This window comes from Elephas maximus, chromosome 18 (genome assembly GCF_024166365.1).
Source record: "Elephas maximus indicus isolate mEleMax1 chromosome 18, mEleMax1 primary haplotype, whole genome shotgun sequence".
In the NCBI taxonomy this organism is placed as follows: Eukaryota; Metazoa; Chordata; class Mammalia; order Proboscidea; family Elephantidae; genus Elephas; species Elephas maximus.
The window spans coordinates 67,508,851-67,527,838 of NC_064836.1; the positions used below are offsets into that span (position 1 = coordinate 67,508,851).

Consider the following 18,988-nt stretch of genomic DNA (forward strand, 5'->3'; position numbering starts at 1 on the left):
AGGTCAAACCAGGAATCATTCTGAGATTAGTTAGGATGAAACAACCCACAATCAAATCGAATTGTATTTGTAGCATAGGAGAAAAGAATGTGGCTTAACAGCCTCTAAAATAGGGAATGTGGTAACAGAATTGGGTAGTGGCGAAAAGGACACAAGTCACTGTTAAAGGTAACCAGACTCAGTATGGAGTATAGTGTAGTCACAAGGTTCGCACATTTAACTTATGCAAATTCCAATTACATATAAAGAGCAAAACTCTCTGTACCTCTATCATTCCTCTTCAGCCCACCCCACCTTCAACTAGACCTCAGTTTAGAAAAAGGGAGTCCAACTTGACAATCAAGGAATAACAAAAGAAATGAATTCCAGGCCTTTAGCAGGGGCTCTGTACTGAACAATTTCAAAGGGCACCTTTCAGAATTTTCTGGGTCATATGGGGTCTACAGTGTACAACTTGTGTGGCCATGCACAACAGCCCTGGCTTTTGTGCTCCTAAGACCCACGCCCTGGCAATTTAAGGGTAATTAATAGGGCTTTTTAGGAAACCCTGGTGGTGTAGTGGAAACCCTTGTGGCCTAGTGGTTAAGTGCTACGCTGCTAACCAAAGGGTTGGCAGTTTGAATCCGCCAGGTGCTCCTTGGAAACTCTATGGGGCAGTTCTACTCTGTCCTGTAGGGTCGCTGAGTCAGAATGCATTCGACGGCACTGGGCTGGGCTCGCTGGCTGGTGGTGTAGTGGTTAAGAGCTACAGCTGCTAACCAAAAGGCTGGAAGTTCAAATCTACCAGGTGCTCCTTGGAAACTCTGTGGAGCAGTTCTACTCTGCCCTATAGGGTCGCTATGAGTTGGAATCGACTTGACAGCAATGGGTATTTTGGTTTGGTTATCAAATTTTTAAGGTTAATTTTTATTGTTAGGAATTTTCAATTCTCACCTTATGTATACATCCTTCTATTTTCTGTAGACCTTAGCACAATGCTGAGTGTGCTGTAGGAATTCATTAAATTAGTGATGATTAGAGTTAAGTATGAAATTGTCTACAGAAGAGTTTGGTCCTGATGTGATGGCTGATTTATAATGAACAAATATCGTTCCTGACATCAGGGAGTTTTATCTTACTCTTTAAAAACAAATTTATTCCTTCTTATGCATTTTTCCCAAGTAAGCAATTCAACCTTCATGCCCATATATTTTTAGCAGAATCATCCCAGTGTATATAGCATGTTTATGCTTTTTGCTTCACGGTGGAGGAATTTTTATTTCACATGGTTTAACTATGTGTGTTCATGTATTATCAGTTTCTAGTGCAAGGCTGAGATAGTTCAAATATGAATGGTAAAAACATTACAAAGAAATTTTCCAAATATGAATGTCAAAAATCATGGCACTAGTTAAGTCTCTATGCAGTCTTTCATTCTTTTTTATCAAAAATAAAAAGCAAAGGAAATGACAGTTGGATTAACCCTCAATATTCTAATAAAAGTAAGTCATTGGTTCATTTCTATTAGGAAAAGTTTTTATTACTTAAATAATGCTAATTTGGCTTAAACACGAGGTATTTTAAAAAATAAAAAGATTGCTACTGTTTTACTAGTTGATATATAAACTCTCAGATCTAAGAATTTTTAGAACAATATACTTATTACCCTAGAAGGATAATAACATACCTGATACCGTAAAAGCACTTTAATACCAAGTACTTTTTAAAAACATTTAAAATATTTTTAGTTTTCATTAATTATTAATTTCCGTAAGAAGAATAATAGTTAATGACCAGAATCTATTAAATACACAATTTTGAATTATTTTTACTGTAATGTCTAAGGTTAATTCCATTTTTATTCTCCCTGCCTGAATTAAGCTATTATATTCATACATAAAAATGTATGTGTATATATATACACACACACACATCCACTAGCCTCTCCACAAGCATACTTTTATGTTATTTTTATGTTAGAACCGCAAACATCTCCCCAACTGGAATCCCTTTGAAACAGATCTTAAAAAGAAAAATAAAGACCCACCAATGATAGACTGGGGCTCCTGGCGGTACAAACAGTTAAGTGCTCGACTGCTAACTCAAAGGTTGGCAGTTTGAACCCAGCCAGTGGCTCCACAGGAGAAAAACTTGGAGATAAGCTTCTGTAAACATTATAGCCAAGAAAACCCTACAGGGCAATTCTACTCCGTCACATGGGTCACTATTACTTAAAATCGACTCCACGACACCCAACAACAAATGCTGGATTCCTTTTTCTTGTTAACCCAAACTTACATTGATTTTGCTTTGTGCCTTAATTATTAATATCAGTGATTTGGGCGACATACTCTGTTTTGACATATGTAAATATTATTCATGCATCTGAACTCTACATAAGTAGAAATTACTTTTTGATAGATAATAATGCTTGTTGAATATTTGAAAACAAACAAATGAAGGCTCCCTCAAACATAGAAAGGAAGAACTATTCTAGCAAATGAGGAAAAGGCAGAAGGGCATGGATTCGCTGGCAGATCCAAAAGGGTGAGAGTGAACAGCCTGTAGCTAGTGACTCTCCAAGGGGATGTGGGACTCGGCTCTTCCTCAAGTCTGAAACCACAATTTTATGCAGAACTAAAAAAAGTAGGAAGAAGTTAACAAGATGTGAGTTTTCTCAAGATCCATCAAGTGTAAGACCCAGTAGTGGCAAAGGGCAGAGAAAGACTAAAGAAATTGGTAAACATTTCACAATAAGATGGAAAATTTGAGATTGTTATTAATGCAAGATGAAGAACATTAGATGTAAGACTATTGTTAAAGGAAATTGAGTAATTCCTGCTTTAACTGACTTAAATGGTCTCCTTTTTTTTTTTTTTCTTTTCTTCCTTGTAGAATGCCAGAGTCTCCTGGGGAAGTTTCCGAATACCCTTTGTTTGTCACAGTTGGTGACTGGCTGGATTCTATAAAGATGGGGCAATATAAGAATAACTTCATGGCAGCAGGGCTTACGACTTTTGACTTGATTTCAAGAATGGGCATCGAGTAAGTTAGTAGGTTTGTTACTCTATTTAGATGCTCTATTCAGGGGATTATAAATTCAAATGCTGTATCAGGAACACCATGGTTAATCTACCTTTCTTATGGCTGGTATGGCCGTTTCATGCCTTCTCTCACTGCTTCTGACTATTGTTTAGTGGAAGTTGGATGGACATTACACTTTTAACTATTATTCTTTGAAAGAATATATTTAATTCAAACAGCCTTTTAAAATATTTTTAATTGCCTTCTGAAATTACTCCCATTCACATCATAGAGTTTACATCAACATAGTTTTACCTGGACAAATTATTAACAACCCATGTATATCAACATTGCATAATCGATTCCTATTACCTTCATCAAATTAACACAACATCATCATGTCATTTCAGAGAGCCTTTGTACATCGTAATGGCCGGGCATTTTCCCACTGTTTCAAGGATTATCCTTGAACTTGTACTGCTTGAGTACAATAGGAAACCCTGGTGGTGTAGTGGTTAAGTGCTATGGCTGTTAACCAAGGGGTCGGCAGTTTGAATCTACCAGGTGCTCCTTGGAAACCGTACCGGGCAGTTCTACTCTGTTCTATAAGGTCGCTATGAGTTGGAATCGACTCAACAGCAGTGGGTTTGGGTTGGTTTTTGAGTACAATAAAATACTGGACATAAATTTTAAAAACCAGATGCTGTAACTATTACATTGAGCCATAAGAAATTGCCATTATTTTAAGTAACGGCAATTTTATATGGTTTAACATAATACAACAGCAGTGTTTTTTTTTTTTTCAGGTTATTGAAAGACCATGAGAACTCAAAAGGAGTACACATTGTACTTTCAACCCTACATGCTCACCCTTTTCTTAATACTGTTGCAAATTTGTATAATTACCTAAATTATATCATCTTTAGGCCTATGAAATTTCTGAACATCACATAGGTACTTGGATTTGAAATTTTTCCTCATACCCTTAAATATGAGATTCATTTGATGTGTTCTTTGGCACTTGGGAGAAGGAAAATGAACAAACCCTTGCTTTTCATTTATATCTCTGCTTTAACTCTCATTTCACCAGCTATACTCTTTCTGGCAAATTCATAATACAAATCTGACATAGACATTTACAAGACCTAAATGTTCATTTTTTCCTCTCTCATCATTACTGACCTGATTTTCTGGTATTTATATTCACTTTCTCTGTCTCTCACTCTCTCTCTCTCAGTGACATTAGAAGAATTGGAGTCATACTCATTGGACACCAGAGACGAATAGTCAGCAGTATACAGACTTTACGTTTACACATGATGCACATACAGGAGAAAGGATTTCATGTATGAAAGTACTACAAGCACCTGTGTTTTGTGCCTCAGCGTTTCTAAAATGAAAGATATCCTCTATACTACCCTCTCCTGATTCTCCGAACATCATGTCAGAAACTGCTGTCTCCACTTCAGACTATGGGTACACACCTTAGGTTTTGCTTCCAACCTGGATTTTAAAATCATCCTACATAGCTCCTCTCACAATTACCTGCAGATAAAACCGAAGCCCACTGCAGATTGTTGCTACAAGGTGGTAAATAACTCAGCATGGATGTGTAACTTTGCATTTGGGAAGTGCGCGATGACTTATCCAAAAGGATTTGGCCCAGGTGTGGCTTCCTTAATGATGTATTTAGAGTTTGGTGGTAGATGAAAAAGATGGAAATTACTTTTCTGTCGTGTTTTGTGATCACATAGCTTCCAAATTGACATTAAAAAAAAAATTCTTTTTTGATGACTACATTCAACTCCATGGGTTATATTGTTACTTTATAATAGTTTGACTGGTGGTGCCTGATCTTGTTGGTATTATTTGCGGAAATGACCCAGGATTTCATGTAGTGAATCCTTGTCATCCGTGACTATGGAAGAAAATGGTTATCAGGGAAGGAGAGGGACAAAAAAAGTATTGTGCTTTTAAATCTTCTAAGGCTGGATTTGTCTTTTTTTTCTTTAATTAAGTTGATAGTGTCCTAAATATTTCACAGTAAGTGGTAGTTTGGAGGCTTTTCACTTCTAATTTCTACTAACTATAGCCTATTTCTCTACTTCCTTATGAAAATCACCCCTGGAAAGATTAAGAGTGAGTCCAATGCTATAATGCCTTCCAAAGAGTGAGGCATGGAATAAACCCATGGCTGCTCCCTTGGTTCATCTTTACAAGTTTACGAAAGCAATTATCAAGGCACTGAGAAAATTAAGTGTTCTCAGTGGAATTACTTCGAGTAAAAATCTAAGATTATAGCCTTAGATTTAATGTAAAAAGATTAATTAATTTAATTAAAAGAATTTTATGATAGTTATACAGGGCCACAGGAAAATAAACCCATCTTTTTTTTTAGCTAATTTGTCTGATATTGGTGCAATTTGGGAGTTTAAGAATTTTTATGTTTTATTTAAAAAAAAATAAGTTGCATGAACATGCTGAGGTGTTTTCCAAACCTTCCAAGAAACAAGTATGCCGCTGCACACTCCAAAGGAAACAGATCCTACACATGAGCATATAGAAATAGTGTGGCAACCGGGGTCTGTAATACAATAGCATAAAAATGTGAATACAGCTGACGTGTGTTGTTGTCATCATCTTCTGCTTTTCAGAGGCTACAAAAACAAAGGAAAATTTATTTTTCAGTGAACTAAGCTGAGTCAGCTTATCAGAATACTGCTACCTTGTAGACTAATTCAATTATAAAATCCACTCCTTCCTGTGAAACTGAAAACAAACTAAAAAAAAAAAATGACTGTTGTGCTAAGTAGAACAGTAGAGAGAATTCGTCAAGAGGGGAAAAAAGCACAGAGCAGGTTGTCTAAAGATGCTGATTTAATACATTGGTTTTTATTTGATCTAACAGATAAAAGTGCACTACCCACATTCCCAAATTCCTCCTACCTGATATTTTTTGGTGATTATGGTGTTCTCATTATTAAAGGAGCCTTACTTTCTCTTTTTTTTCCTTACTTTAAGATTTTGTTGATTTCTCTATTAGACTAGACTATTCTGATTGTTTTCTTTTGGTGATTTATCTCCTGGGTTTTCCTGCCACAGATAAATTTTTCTCACTTAAAAAAAAAAGTATAGAGCTAGAAGGAAGAGTCTTCACAAGTATTCCTTAAAGTATACTAAAAAAAGAGAAAAAAAAAGTGGGAAATTCATCACTTTTTAAGTAAGCGTGTCAGAAATAGCTAGCAACATTTTCCAGCCATCACCTGCATGGCTATGCATCACTCATAGGCTATCTGCCGTTTGCTTGATACATTTACAAAAATCTGGATTAATTTAGAGGAAATATAAAATTTCCATATGTATCTGTCTTCAGACATATATTATTAAATAGGAGCAGATATAAAACAGATTAAATTTATTAACCATATATATTTATTTTTATAATACAACAACAACAAAAAAAGGTATTTAGAAAATTAGGAATAGAATAATCATGGTCTTCCACAGGACTCTGTCAGCAACTTCTGTATACCTTGATGAAATAAATTTTTAGTGAAGTACTTAAAATTCTATGACATGGGCATTTAGTAATTGCAAGATTAAAGTTCTGTTAAGATTTTTTTTTTCTTAAAAAGTTCTGATGATCTTATTCTAGAGCTTGTTAATTTTTACCTTTTTTCCCCCTAACATCTTTCTCTAGTATTATAAACTGCCTTTCACTTTGTCTCTCACCCACATATCCTCTTTAAAATTCCTTTAAAACTACATTTCTATTTTTCTGAACAGTAAGCATGGTAATTTTAAGTGTAATTTTGAACCTAATCATAGTCAAAGCAAAACTGAATTATGTGTGCAAAATTAAACAGAAACATTAAAAAATAAGGCTATCTATTTCTTTACTGCCTACCAATCACAAACCCCATGATATTTACAGTTAAATTGCCAAACTCATTTGGAAATTTTACACAAAACATTTTGAGATTTATCAGTGCACATAATTCAGTAATCAAAACTGTTTAATATGCATAAGCATAGAACTTAATTATAGAAAGAAAATGAACAACCTCCATAAATCACAAGCCTTTGGAAATAATCTTTGTTAACTAAAATATGCATATACATTCATGTCCCTGCTTTATTTTAAATTTCTTAATCTGTACTATTGAGTATTTTTTGGATTTTGAAAATCAGACAGTTGAAGAAAACCATTTTCATTTTCTTTTCTGGATGGTCAATTTCCAGTCTATAGACAACTTACTGTCTCATTGTATTGGGAATATTTGGGGAAAAAATGTAAAAACAATGCACAATCAAGGAGAGAGATGAGATATGCAGGTTGTTAAACCAAAAAACATTTTTAAATAGCAATGAGAAATTGCAAAACTCTTGGTTTAACAACAATCGAGAATTACTAAACTTTTGGTAAATAAATATGAATGTCATAATCAAAAAGATTTATCTTATTTCACTCTGCATTACACTTTAAAATCTATCCAACTATGTAGCCTGAATAAAACAGCCTCCCAGCTACAGCTTCAAGGTCTGTCTCAGCCCTTGAATGGAAAACAGATCCATATCCTATCCTTAAAAAGCAAAGTCTTTACAGAAAGTCTTCTGAAGAGGTCGTGAAGGATGAATTGGATTATATATAACCAAACCACGTTTCCGAAAAGTCCATTTTGACTTCTTTCCATCCCAAATTTCTGCTCTGTAAAAGGAGCCCTGTCAGCACAGTGGCTATAAGCACTCGACTGCTAACTGAAAGGTCAGTGGTTCCAACCCACCAACTGCTCTGTGGGACAAAGACGTGGCAGTCTGTTTTTGTAAATGCCATAGCCTTGGAAACCTTATGGGGCAGTTCTACTCTATCCTGTAGGGCCGCTAGGAGTCGGAATCAACTCCATGGTAATGGGTTTGTCTTTTTGGGTTAAGGTAGACAGACACATCTCTTATCTCAAAATTCTCACCTATAGGGGGTTTCTTTTTTCTATTCCTTGATTAAAATTTCTAAAACTTCCTTCCTCAGCCCTGTCTATCCTTCTCTCTTATCACCCCATCCTCCCTCTCATCCTTTCTCAGCTTCTACCACTCCACCCTTCCTCCCTATCAACACAACAAAGGTAGCACAGAAAATCTCCTTAGAAGATCTTATATATATCCTTAGAAGAGGCTGAAGGTGGAGGGAAGAAGGGTAGGTTGCAAAAGCTATATTTCAGTATCTTTGGCCCCCTCACATAAGTGGGAACATATATACTCACGGAGAGTATGCATTTTGCTTTAACTGAAAATTAAGTACTTTGGAAGATAATTTTGAAATGAATGATAATGATCCTTTTTTATAGCTTTAGCTAAAGAAGTTTATTATTAATTTAAAAGAAATTAATATTTTAAGATTCAAAACCAGTTATTACAAGCTCACAGCTGGTGTCTATGTCTGGATATAACAAAGAGATTAGAAGCAGAGGCATCACTTAGCATGATCACCTTAACTTTTCCAAGCTCAAATTCCATGAAGTAAACAGAACAAACTTATAGTACTTCATGCTCAATCCAAAAATACTGTAATTCTTTCTATATGCAGACTCTATAAGGTAGAGGAGTACACTGGCTGAAATTGGTAGTACTCTTCCATCAGGACTCCATGCACTGAAATCAACTAATTTTTTGTCTTTGTGGTCAACGTTTCCAACAAGCTTTCAATCTTCATAATGCTCAGTGTAAACGTCATTCAGTTCACTGTAACAAACATCTATGGAGAACTTACTCTACGCTTAAATTTGTTTAAGAAAAAGATAGTTTGACTTTACTTCCCTTCCCTTCCCTTCCTGTGTCTCTCAAGCTTAAACTGTAGAGGTGAGAGCCTGTTTGCTGTGGTTGCCATGTCACTAGGGTTTGGCTGTTTCCAAAAAACAAAACAACAAATAACTAAACACTTGTGCAATGCAAATTGTATTTGCAATTCCCTACAGAAAAATTCTGATAGATTCTTCCCCCTCTGGCAGAAGAAAACACTTTTGTTGGGTGCTCTGAGACAATCTCACCATATTTCTCGTGAGTCACAGATTGTTTTTCCCCAGTGGCAAGCTTTTCAGTTCATGTCTGGACTCACTACCTCAAAGGTGCCTCCACATAGCAAACAACTGCCTTTGTTCAAAAATACTTCTGGAGTCATCTCTTGCCCAAGCCAATTCACTGGTTCCAGTAAATAGAGTAAGTATGAAACTGTAATTGTTGCATAAAATCCTTTCAAACTCAATACTAAAGTTAACAAGGGAAAGGATTAGTAATCATGACTAGATCTAACACATTTCTAAGTGAAATAAGAAAAATAGTATATTGCAAAGAGTTAAGTGCACTACTTTTTTTTTTTTTTCTTTTTCTTTTTCTTACTCTTTTCTTAAAAATCCAAGTATTAGGCAAGTGTTTCAAAGATTTCTTAGGATAAAAACTACATTTTTTTATGTTATAAAGGGATGTGACCTAATACGTATGTCTTCTGGGGGAAAAAAAAAAGATCCAGAAGATATAGATCATCAAAATGTAGTTTTAACTAATCTTCTTTCTTCTAATAATTATATTTAAATTAATGATGATTTATAGGAAATGTATAAAAAGAATATTTACAACTTAAGTGCAAGGTTTGGGTTCTTTGCTCTTAAATCAAAAGAGTTTTGTTTGTTTTGAGATTTTAGGGTAGATTTGAAATAGTTTACTTTCAGCTTATCAGAGTAAATTCAAAATGACTGTATTTAAAAATGAAATGAAAATTTAAAAGAAAACTTCTGCTAACTTTTCTATTAATCACCCTTATTGTTAAGGGTGGCAAAGCACTACTAAGTGAATAAACTTCACCTTTAAAAAAAATAAATCTGGCAAATGTAAAGTTTTGTGTATCCCTTAATGATGCGAAGTCACCTCCATTTTATTATATTTGCACTTTCCCAATGACAGCAAGATTCCTTTCTAAATAAAACAAAGCAAAGGAAGGTCCTTGCTTGAATTTCTACACTGGCTAATCCTAGTGTGAAATCGCTAATCATTAAGAGAATTTTTATTTTGTTTCATTAAAAGAGAAAATCTCCAAGAATTCCACTACCCTAAAAAAAAAAAAAAAAACCCAGTGCTCTAAAAAACCTAATTCATCCTTAAGAATGACAAAGACATTTAAAAAAAAAAAATTACCTGATAGATGAGGATGAAAGATTGTCTTAAATGTAATATGAAGATGTGGTTTCTGCTTTTCTTTAGAAAATAAAGTACAAATTAATAATATAATTGTTGGTGGAGTTATAAATTAGAAAAGTACCAGAATTAGTGAAGATCCTTTATCAAGTAAAACTCCATCTGTATCCATATTTCTCCATTATTTTAACCTCTGTTTGTCTTTCATTTATCATAATAAACTCACTTTTCTTTAAGATAATGCATTATCAACTTAAATAGGAAATCAGAACAACTGAAATATGGCTTTAGGGTGTATGTAAAATAATAAAAGGAGGACAGCCCTATTTCAAAATTCCTATCTAGTTAACACCAGAGTCTCCATTTCATTATTCTTCATTTAAGGGAGAACTATCTTTATCCTTAAATATATTATCATAAAGAAAACTCCAAGGACAAAGAATCTTCATTTTTCATGTAATTAATTCAAATTTTAAGTTTTTTTTTAAGAAAATAGATGGAATAAAAATTGAATGAATAAAAGTTTACTTAGCGAAAGTATCTGGGGATCTTAGACACCAGTAACTTTGAAGATAAATGTCTTTTTTTTTTTTTCATTTAATTAAATATGAGTTTATAGGACAAGTAGTATTGATGTGAGCAGTCCTATACGAGATTTTGCTACATTTATTTATCATCGTTCTTCAAAAAGACTTAATCTTCCTCTGTTCTAGAAAGGTTTGGTATCATGAATAAACAATACACTTTCAAGATTTTTTCCTAATTTAAAATGTCCTCTTCTGCTATTATAATAAAGTCTCTGCTCTACATTTAATAATTTATGAAAAGAAATGTATATATTTATGTAGAAATTGTTGTTAGATTTTCACTTAAACACATCTTCACTCAATCACAGAGAAGCCTGAATATAAATAGTCCTATTAGTTCATTTTTCACCAGAATATAATTCTATTAGTTCATTTTTCACACGAAGTAGTATTTTTTTGCTGTCTTCAGAATTCTTATCTACCCAACAATATCATTATCAAAGTTGTAATAAAGTATTTTTTAACTGTACATGCTTTATTTATTGCCATTTATTATTTTTGTTTTAAAACAAATCTAAAGATTGTAGTCTTTTGAAGCTCTATCATAAAATCAGTGGTGACTCATTCACTAACAAACTTGTAACTGAACAAGCTATTTTTTCTGTGAATGCAATTGATGTGAGCACTGTTATTATCTAACCTGCTTAAAATCACTAGTAGTTTATTATTAGATATATTATTGCAATATCCTCAGAAGTATCTTTAAAATAATATGGAATTTCATGGACAATATTATAATAAACAGTGGTTGAGGCTTTCCAAAATTTCTACACTACATGAAAAATAAGATTTAATGTGTATAAATATTTATTTCTCATTGGAGTTTTGAATTTTCTTTAATGTGATCTCTTTTTTTACATGCCATATATATGTAGTCAAAGAAAATTATGTGATTATATTAATATATTTATACTATGCAAAAATGTCATATACAGATACGGAGCTTGGATATAATTTTAGATTTTTTAGACCTCTAAGAGGGAAAAAAGTCAGAATGTGAAATAGAAGTTTTTATTTGTTTGTTTGTTTTGTTTGCTGGGGCACAAGACCTGAGCAATACTAACAACTATGAGTAACACTTGGTTGTAAATATTATTGTATGTGCTTGATTTCTGATACATTATTAATCATTTTGTTAACCACACTCAAACTTAGGTTGTGTCATTGAAAATTTTAATATCTACAGAATATAAATGCCTTTCAGAAACTTTTCATAAACTATTAAAAAAAAAAAAAAGCTAGGTTTAATATTGTATACAGTCCAAACTTTAACAGCTTAATTTTGAGTTTTGAAGGAATAACTGTTAACAGCCTAAAATGTTAGTTATGTTATACCTGCTCTAATAACCTCATTTTTGAAAAATCAAAGCTGGAGCATGAATGTAGAACATGTTAACAGGCCAAGTTCCACTAATGTTGGGGAAAAGATAAAAAAGTAATACAAAGAGAAGTTTGTGTTAAAATTATTACCTCACTTTTAAAAAATAAAAATACTATTAGAAAAAAGTAAGTGAAGATTATATTATGTTATTCTTATTGGTAATTTTGAAACAAAAATGCATTTTGAGAATAGGAATCTCTAATGTAAGTTCAAAAATATTTGTTAAAATATATGTTGGTAACATAAAATTAGAAAGAAATCTTATCAAAGTATCAAAATATATTTTTATATGTTTATTTTCTTCAGAGTTCCCAATATCCCTCTGAAGAAGCAAAACATCCCCTTTTTCACCTTACAACCTTGAACACTCTACTATTAAATACAGTAGTTAGGCATCCGTAGTTTAAAAAAAAAAAAAGACTTGTCCAGTCAATGCCTCCTTTAACTTCTTTACACTTTGGGAAACATTTTTGCTGGTCCAAAAATGTATAATTCCTAAATTTTAAAGTCAGTATATATATACTGATTTATTTAAATATACAGTTATTCATATGTACATTCATTCATTCAACTGTTCATTAAAAACTACCATGTACTAGTGTCCTATTCTAAACCCTGATACAGGGTGACCAAGGCAAGCAAAGTCCCTGTCTCATGAATTGATCTTCTAATAGTGAAGATACACAATAAAGAATGATAAGCTTCCTGCTGATAATTACATTAGTAATGTTGCAGAGCATGGCGGTGGTTTCTTTAAATTTAGGGAAATCTTCTCTGAGGACTTGACACTTAAACTAAGATCTGAAAAAGGGAGGAGACAGACAAGAGACGATCTAGAGGAAGAGATTCTGGGCAGAGGGAATAAGTGGTTAATGTATACGAGTTTAGAATATTTGAGGATAGAGAGAACAGTATAGTTGGTACATGGTGGATGAAGCGAGGAGGGGCAAGAAGGAGATGACATCAGAGAATATTTATGAGGCTACCACTGTAGTTCAAACAAAACATGGTGGTTTTTATTAGGGTGGAAGTTATGAAGATGGGGAGAACTGAACGGATTTTGGAAAATGTTTGAAGACAGGGCTTGCTAATGGATGGGTATGAGGAATGAAAAGAAAAATGAAGGAATAATTCTACATTTTAGGAATGAGCAACTGAGTCAATGGTGGTGGAAGAAAAGCAAGTTTAGAGGAAAAATCTAGAGTTTCTTTTTAGCCATGTAATGTCTGAGATGTCCATTAGATATTCAAATGGAGATATCGAGTATATTGTTGCTTATGAGAGTTCTGAGGAGCAATCATAGCTGGAAATCAAGATTTGGGAGTCAACTGTATTTATACAACCGTATATTCACTGTTTTTAAAGTTTTGAAATCCCTAGAAGGCTGTAGAGAGAGAAGTAGGTTCAAGACTGAGTTCCAGGGCACTCCAACATTTAGAAGTTAGGGAGAACTTCAGATGCCTGCAGAGGAAACTGAGGAGTGTAAGGTAAGGTAGAGAAGAAAAGAGATGCTCTTGGTCAATTAAATGCTTTTAAGAAGTCAAGTTTACAATAAAGAAATGACCATTGGATTTGGCAACATGGAAGTTATTGATAGCCTTGAAAAAGTTAGTCTCTATGAAGTAATAAAGTCAAAGTCTGATTTAAGTGGATTAAGGAGATGCGCAAGGAAAGAAGGTAGGATCAGTATCTATAAACAAATCTTCCAAGACATTTTACTGTGAAGGCAGCAAGAGTGATAGGGCAGTAGCTGGACGGAGATGTGGGATCAAGAGGGTTTTTCTTTTCTTTTCTTTAGATGATACTGGAGCATATTTATATACTCAGAGGATGATCTGGAAAGCCTGGTGGCATAGAGGTTAAGTGTTACAGCTGCTAGCCAAAAGTGCAGCAGTTCGAATCCACCAGATGCTCCTTGGAAACTCTCTGGGGCAGTTCTACTCTGTCCTATAGGGTCACTATGAGTTGGAATCAACACCAACGGGTTTGGTTTTGGTTTTGGTTTTGGTTTTTGGTTATGAGAATGATCTGGCAGAAAAGGGAAAACTGATTATGCACAAGAGAAGATAATTATAGTAGGAAAGGCCTTGAAAAGTAGGTAGAGGTGTTAGAATACACAGCATTAAGTTGTTGTTGTTGTGGTTGTTGCTGTGGTTGTTGTTGTTGTTAGGTGCCATCGAGTCAGTTCCGACTCATAGCGACCCTATGCACAACAGAACGAACCACTGCCTGGTCCTGTGCTATCCTTACAATCGTTGTTATGCTTGAGCTCATTGTTGCAGCCACTGTGTCCATCCACCTTGTTGAGGGTCTTCCTCTTTTCCGCTGACCCTGTACTCTGCCAAGCATGATGTCCTTCTCCAGGGACTCATCCTTCCTGACAACATGTCCAAAGTATGTAAGATGCAGTCTTGCCATCCTTGCCTCTAAGGAGCATTCTGGTCACACTTCATCCAAGACAGATTTGTTCGTTCTTTTGCCAGTCCATGGTATATTCAATATTCTTCGCCAACGCCACAATTCAAAGGCGTCAACTCTTCTTTGGTCTTCCTTAATCACTGTCCAGCTTTCACATGCATATGATGCGATTGAAAATACCATGGCTTGGGTCAGGTGTACCTTAGTCTTCAGGGTGACATCCTGGCTGTTCAACACTTTGAAGAGGTCCTTTTTGCAGCAGATTTGCCCAATGAGATGCGTCTTTTGATTTCTTGACTACTGCTTCCATGGCTGTTGATTGTGGATCCAAGTAAAATGAAATCCTTGACAACTTCAATGTTTTCTCCATTTATCATGATGTTGCTCATCGGTCCAGTTGTGAGGATTTTTGTTTTCTTTATGTTGAGGTGTAATCCATACTGAAGGCTGTGGTCTTTGGTCTTCATTAGTAAGTGCTTCAAGTCCTCTTCACTTTCAGCAAGAAAGGTTGTGTCATCAGCATAACACAGGTGGTTAATGAGTCTTCCTCCAATCCTGATGCCCCGTTCTTCTTCATATAGTCCAGCTTCTTGTATTATTTGTTCAGCATACAGATTAAATAGGTATGGTGAAAGAATATAACCCTGATGCACACCTTTCCTGGCTTTAAACCAATCAGTATCCCCTTGTTCTATCCGAACAACTGCCTCTTAATCCATGTAAAGGTTCCTCATGAGAGCATTAAGTAGAGAGGTTAATTTTTGACAGATGCAGGGACACAGAACTCCGCAGAACTCCAATAGGAAAGAAGGCAATATGTAATATGCAGATAGGTGGGTAGTTTTGCAGTAGAAATATACAGGTGTTACTGTGTAAGTAGTTTTATTTTACCAAGAATTAGATAAAAGTCAATATGAGGGGATGGGGATGGAATATAGGTTGGAAGAAAAAGTTGGAAATAGTTGGAGAGTAGGAAAGTGAATATATATATTCAATAGGTATTTACATGAGTATAGTAAGTGATAGGAAAGAAAACTATTGTATAAAAGGTTTAAAAGACATCTTTACTAAATATTTTTGAGTCGAATTATTTGGAAGACCTGATACTTTGAATTCTGTGCTTTCCAAGGACTGACAAAAGTCCTCTTCTCCATAACATAGAGATTAAGTGAGGATTTCTCACTACCACAAATATTTCTCATGTTTTCTTTTCATACTTATTTTTGCCTATTACAGGGGAATAAAGGCAGAAACATTTTGTAGCTATTTTGTTATCATTCAAAGCATATGAAAATTAAAATTAGCTTAATCCTGAACGATGTGTTTTGTATACTCAAGCTGTCAGTTTTCTCAAAACACTGTTTTGGAGAATTTCCAGCCCCCATCTGAATTGGGGGAAAAAAAAAAAAGACAAACAAGCTCTAATTGTTCAGTAAAACAATTCTTTTGTTTTCTTAGAAAAAACATCAATACCTTCTGTCATTTAGAAGGAACCCATGGGCAATGTGGTCATTTTGTTCCTTGTGGCCCTCCCTATCCTATACAACAAATGTGATCCTTTTAATTGTGCTTGGTGCTTTATATGGAAACCCTGGTGGCATAGTGGTTAAGTGCTAAGGCTGCTAACCAAAGGGTCACCGGTTCAAATCTGCCAGGCGCTCACTGGAAACTCTATGGGGCAGTTCTACTCTGTCCTGTAGGGTTGCTATGAGTTGGAATCGACTCGACAGCACTGGGTTTGGTTTTTTTTTGTTTGTTTGGTGCTTTGTTTCAGGATAGACTATGTCATTCAATTGTGGGGATTTTAAAATGCATATTTATTCTTTGGGTTTGTTGTGAAATTAAAAAAAAATTAGATTGTGAATAATGGAAGAAGATTGCTCTCCATTTTTCTGCTGTTCTAGCATAGCCATAAAATATAAAAATATATGTGTACATATAAATATGTATATGATTAAACACTTGATTTAAATGGCCATGTCAAATTTTAAATGGTAGATGACATCAACAGTTGCAGTGTATTCAAAGTAACAGTCATAAACATCTTTGTAGCACAAATCCTAAAATTTATTAATACTAAAGAGACCATTTATATAAAAATACCTAGATAACACTTGTCTAGGTTGAGCTATTTAATTCCTCATAGAGCTATATTTGACTTATGAAAAACTGCAGCTGAAAATATTTTCTTTCCTATAAATATGAATATGATTTTTAGAAAGTATCTCTTTGTAGCTCGTCATAAGCTATTTACCATTAATTATGGACTTGGCACTGTACCCATTTACTCTTGCAAGAGGGGGAAAGATCTCAGTTTAGTAGAATAAGGAAGTGCAGCACTGTATTATTTTTTCTTTTTGGTATTGCATCACTATTTAGAGCTTCAATATATGCCTTCCACTCAGGTTCCTTACAAGCCTAGGTTCTCTTTTCTTGTTGTAATCACAACATGGTAGAGAGATAAACACAGTAAAAGGGTGTTAACAATCCAACCGCAATCCTACCTATTACCTACTTTACTATAGCAATGAAGCTGTCCAGATTTACTCGAAGGTACTTCTGTTTTTATCTTATAAAAACCTACTATAATATTATGATGTTCCATGTAAATTTTCATGTGCTGGCATGCATACAAGTTAATAGTGTTATAGAATGCTCAGCTCTCAACATGAGGGATTGTTTATGGTGAATTGCATTACATGTGTCATCTATTCGCTGGAAAAAAAAATATGGTGTTTAGCAAAACTACCTGCTGAGCAACATAATAAGATTTTTGTACAAAGTACAAATTACTAATTATTGTATTTTATTTTTCTATGATTTCATAAGAGGCATTATCAGGGTCTTACAGATGGAGTAAGCCTGTTTATTAAAATATCTATTAGCGAATAAATGTTAACTGTTGTGGTGGTTGAATTTGTGACTTTTTTGTATCCTTGTATGAATGCATATTCATTTTTTAGTCTATTAAATCTAGAGGCATGTTCTTTACTTTAGCAATTCTGAATCCTGAATCCTAGCTGTAATTTTTCAAGATAATTAATGTCATCAAGGTCAAGAGCTCTGCATTTCATTCCTTAGCATTCTGTGTAATTTTAAATGCACTGCTTATAACACATCCATACTCTAGCCAACAATCCACACAAATCTCTATAAATCACTGGGACGGCATTATTTTTGTCATGATTTTATACAGGCAAAATGTTTTATGAGATTCAAGTGAATTATATTGTTCATTTCAGACTTTGTACTGTACACAAAATGCAGATGACCAAAAACGACACCTATAACATCCAACTGTTCAAACACAGCTTAGGCCATCATTCCAAAAACCTTGAGTAAATTATAAATTGGGAATTTTCTATATTATTTTTAAAGTTTCCTTTTGACCATAAGAAAATACATAAAAAGTATCCTGATTAATCAGAATAGTGCTACATTTGTCTTATCTCACTCTTACTTCATTTATAATTCCACTAGGTTTCCAAAAGCCAATATGAAATTAAAACTGGTAGTACTCAAAACCCTCTTCTCTTACACAGGGATCCTAAGTAGTCTTAGGAAACTCACATACTATTTTAAAGTTTGTCATTTTCATAATAAAATGAAGAGAGCCAAACTAACTTCTTAAATGACCTGGAACAAGTTTTATGCTGAGTGTATTCTTGAGGGCAGTTTTCAGTAGGCAAAGCACCCAAACAGCAGATTCAACAATATGAAATATTGTTTTTTTTCTTTTTCTAAATTCTATATATTTTGTTACTGTTGTTGAGAATATACACAGCAAAACACACACCAGTTCTACAGTTTCTACATGTACTATCTAGTGACACTGATTACGTTCTTCCAGTTATACAACCGTTCTCACCCTCCTTTTCTGAGTTGTTCCTCCCCTATTAACATAAACTCACTGACCACCCCCCCGCAAGGTTCCAATATAATCTTTCAAGTTGCTGTTATCAATTTGGTCCCATACAGATAGTTCTTAGAAGACCATAGTGTTCAAGATAGACTTTTTTTTTTTTTTACTAGGTAAGCTAAACTATTGCTTAGTTTAAGAAGACTTCAGGAGATATTTTTGGTTTAAGTTTTTAAGACTATCTCAAGGCAATAGTTTCAGGGGCTCATCCACCCTCCATGGCTCCAGAAAGTCTAGAGTCCATGAGAATTTTAAATTCTGTCTGCATTTTCCCCCTTCTGATCAGGATTCTTCTATGGACTCTTTGATCAAAATATTCAGTAATGGTAGCTGGGCACCATCCAGTTCTTCTGGTCTTATAGAAAAGGAAGCAGTTTTCCATGGAGACAATTAGCCACACATTCCATATCCTCCTCCTTCCTGACTCCTTCTTCCTCTGTTGTTCCTGGGGACTAGAGACCAATTGTTGTGCCTTGGATGTCCACCTGCAAGCTTTTA

General features: G+C 34.4%; 1 protein-coding gene and 1 long non-coding RNA gene across 2 annotated transcripts in view; one reads left to right on the forward strand and one right to left on the reverse strand.

Moving 5' to 3' along the window:
- The window catches only part of EPHA6 (EPH receptor A6), a 1,119,052-nt gene extending 1,112,968 nt beyond the window's left edge, over positions 1-6,084 (forward strand). Inside the window, 2 exon segments of the mRNA XM_049857907.1 lie at positions 2,875-3,024; positions 4,241-6,084. Coding sequence (XP_049713864.1) covers positions 2,875-3,024; positions 4,241-4,355 — 265 coding nt within the window. The 3' untranslated portion in view covers positions 4,356-6,084.
- Positions 1-18,988, reverse strand: part of LOC126061404 (uncharacterized) — a 34,787-nt gene that overhangs the window by 10,904 nt on the left and 4,895 nt on the right. The gene's annotated exons all lie outside the window — the stretch shown is intronic.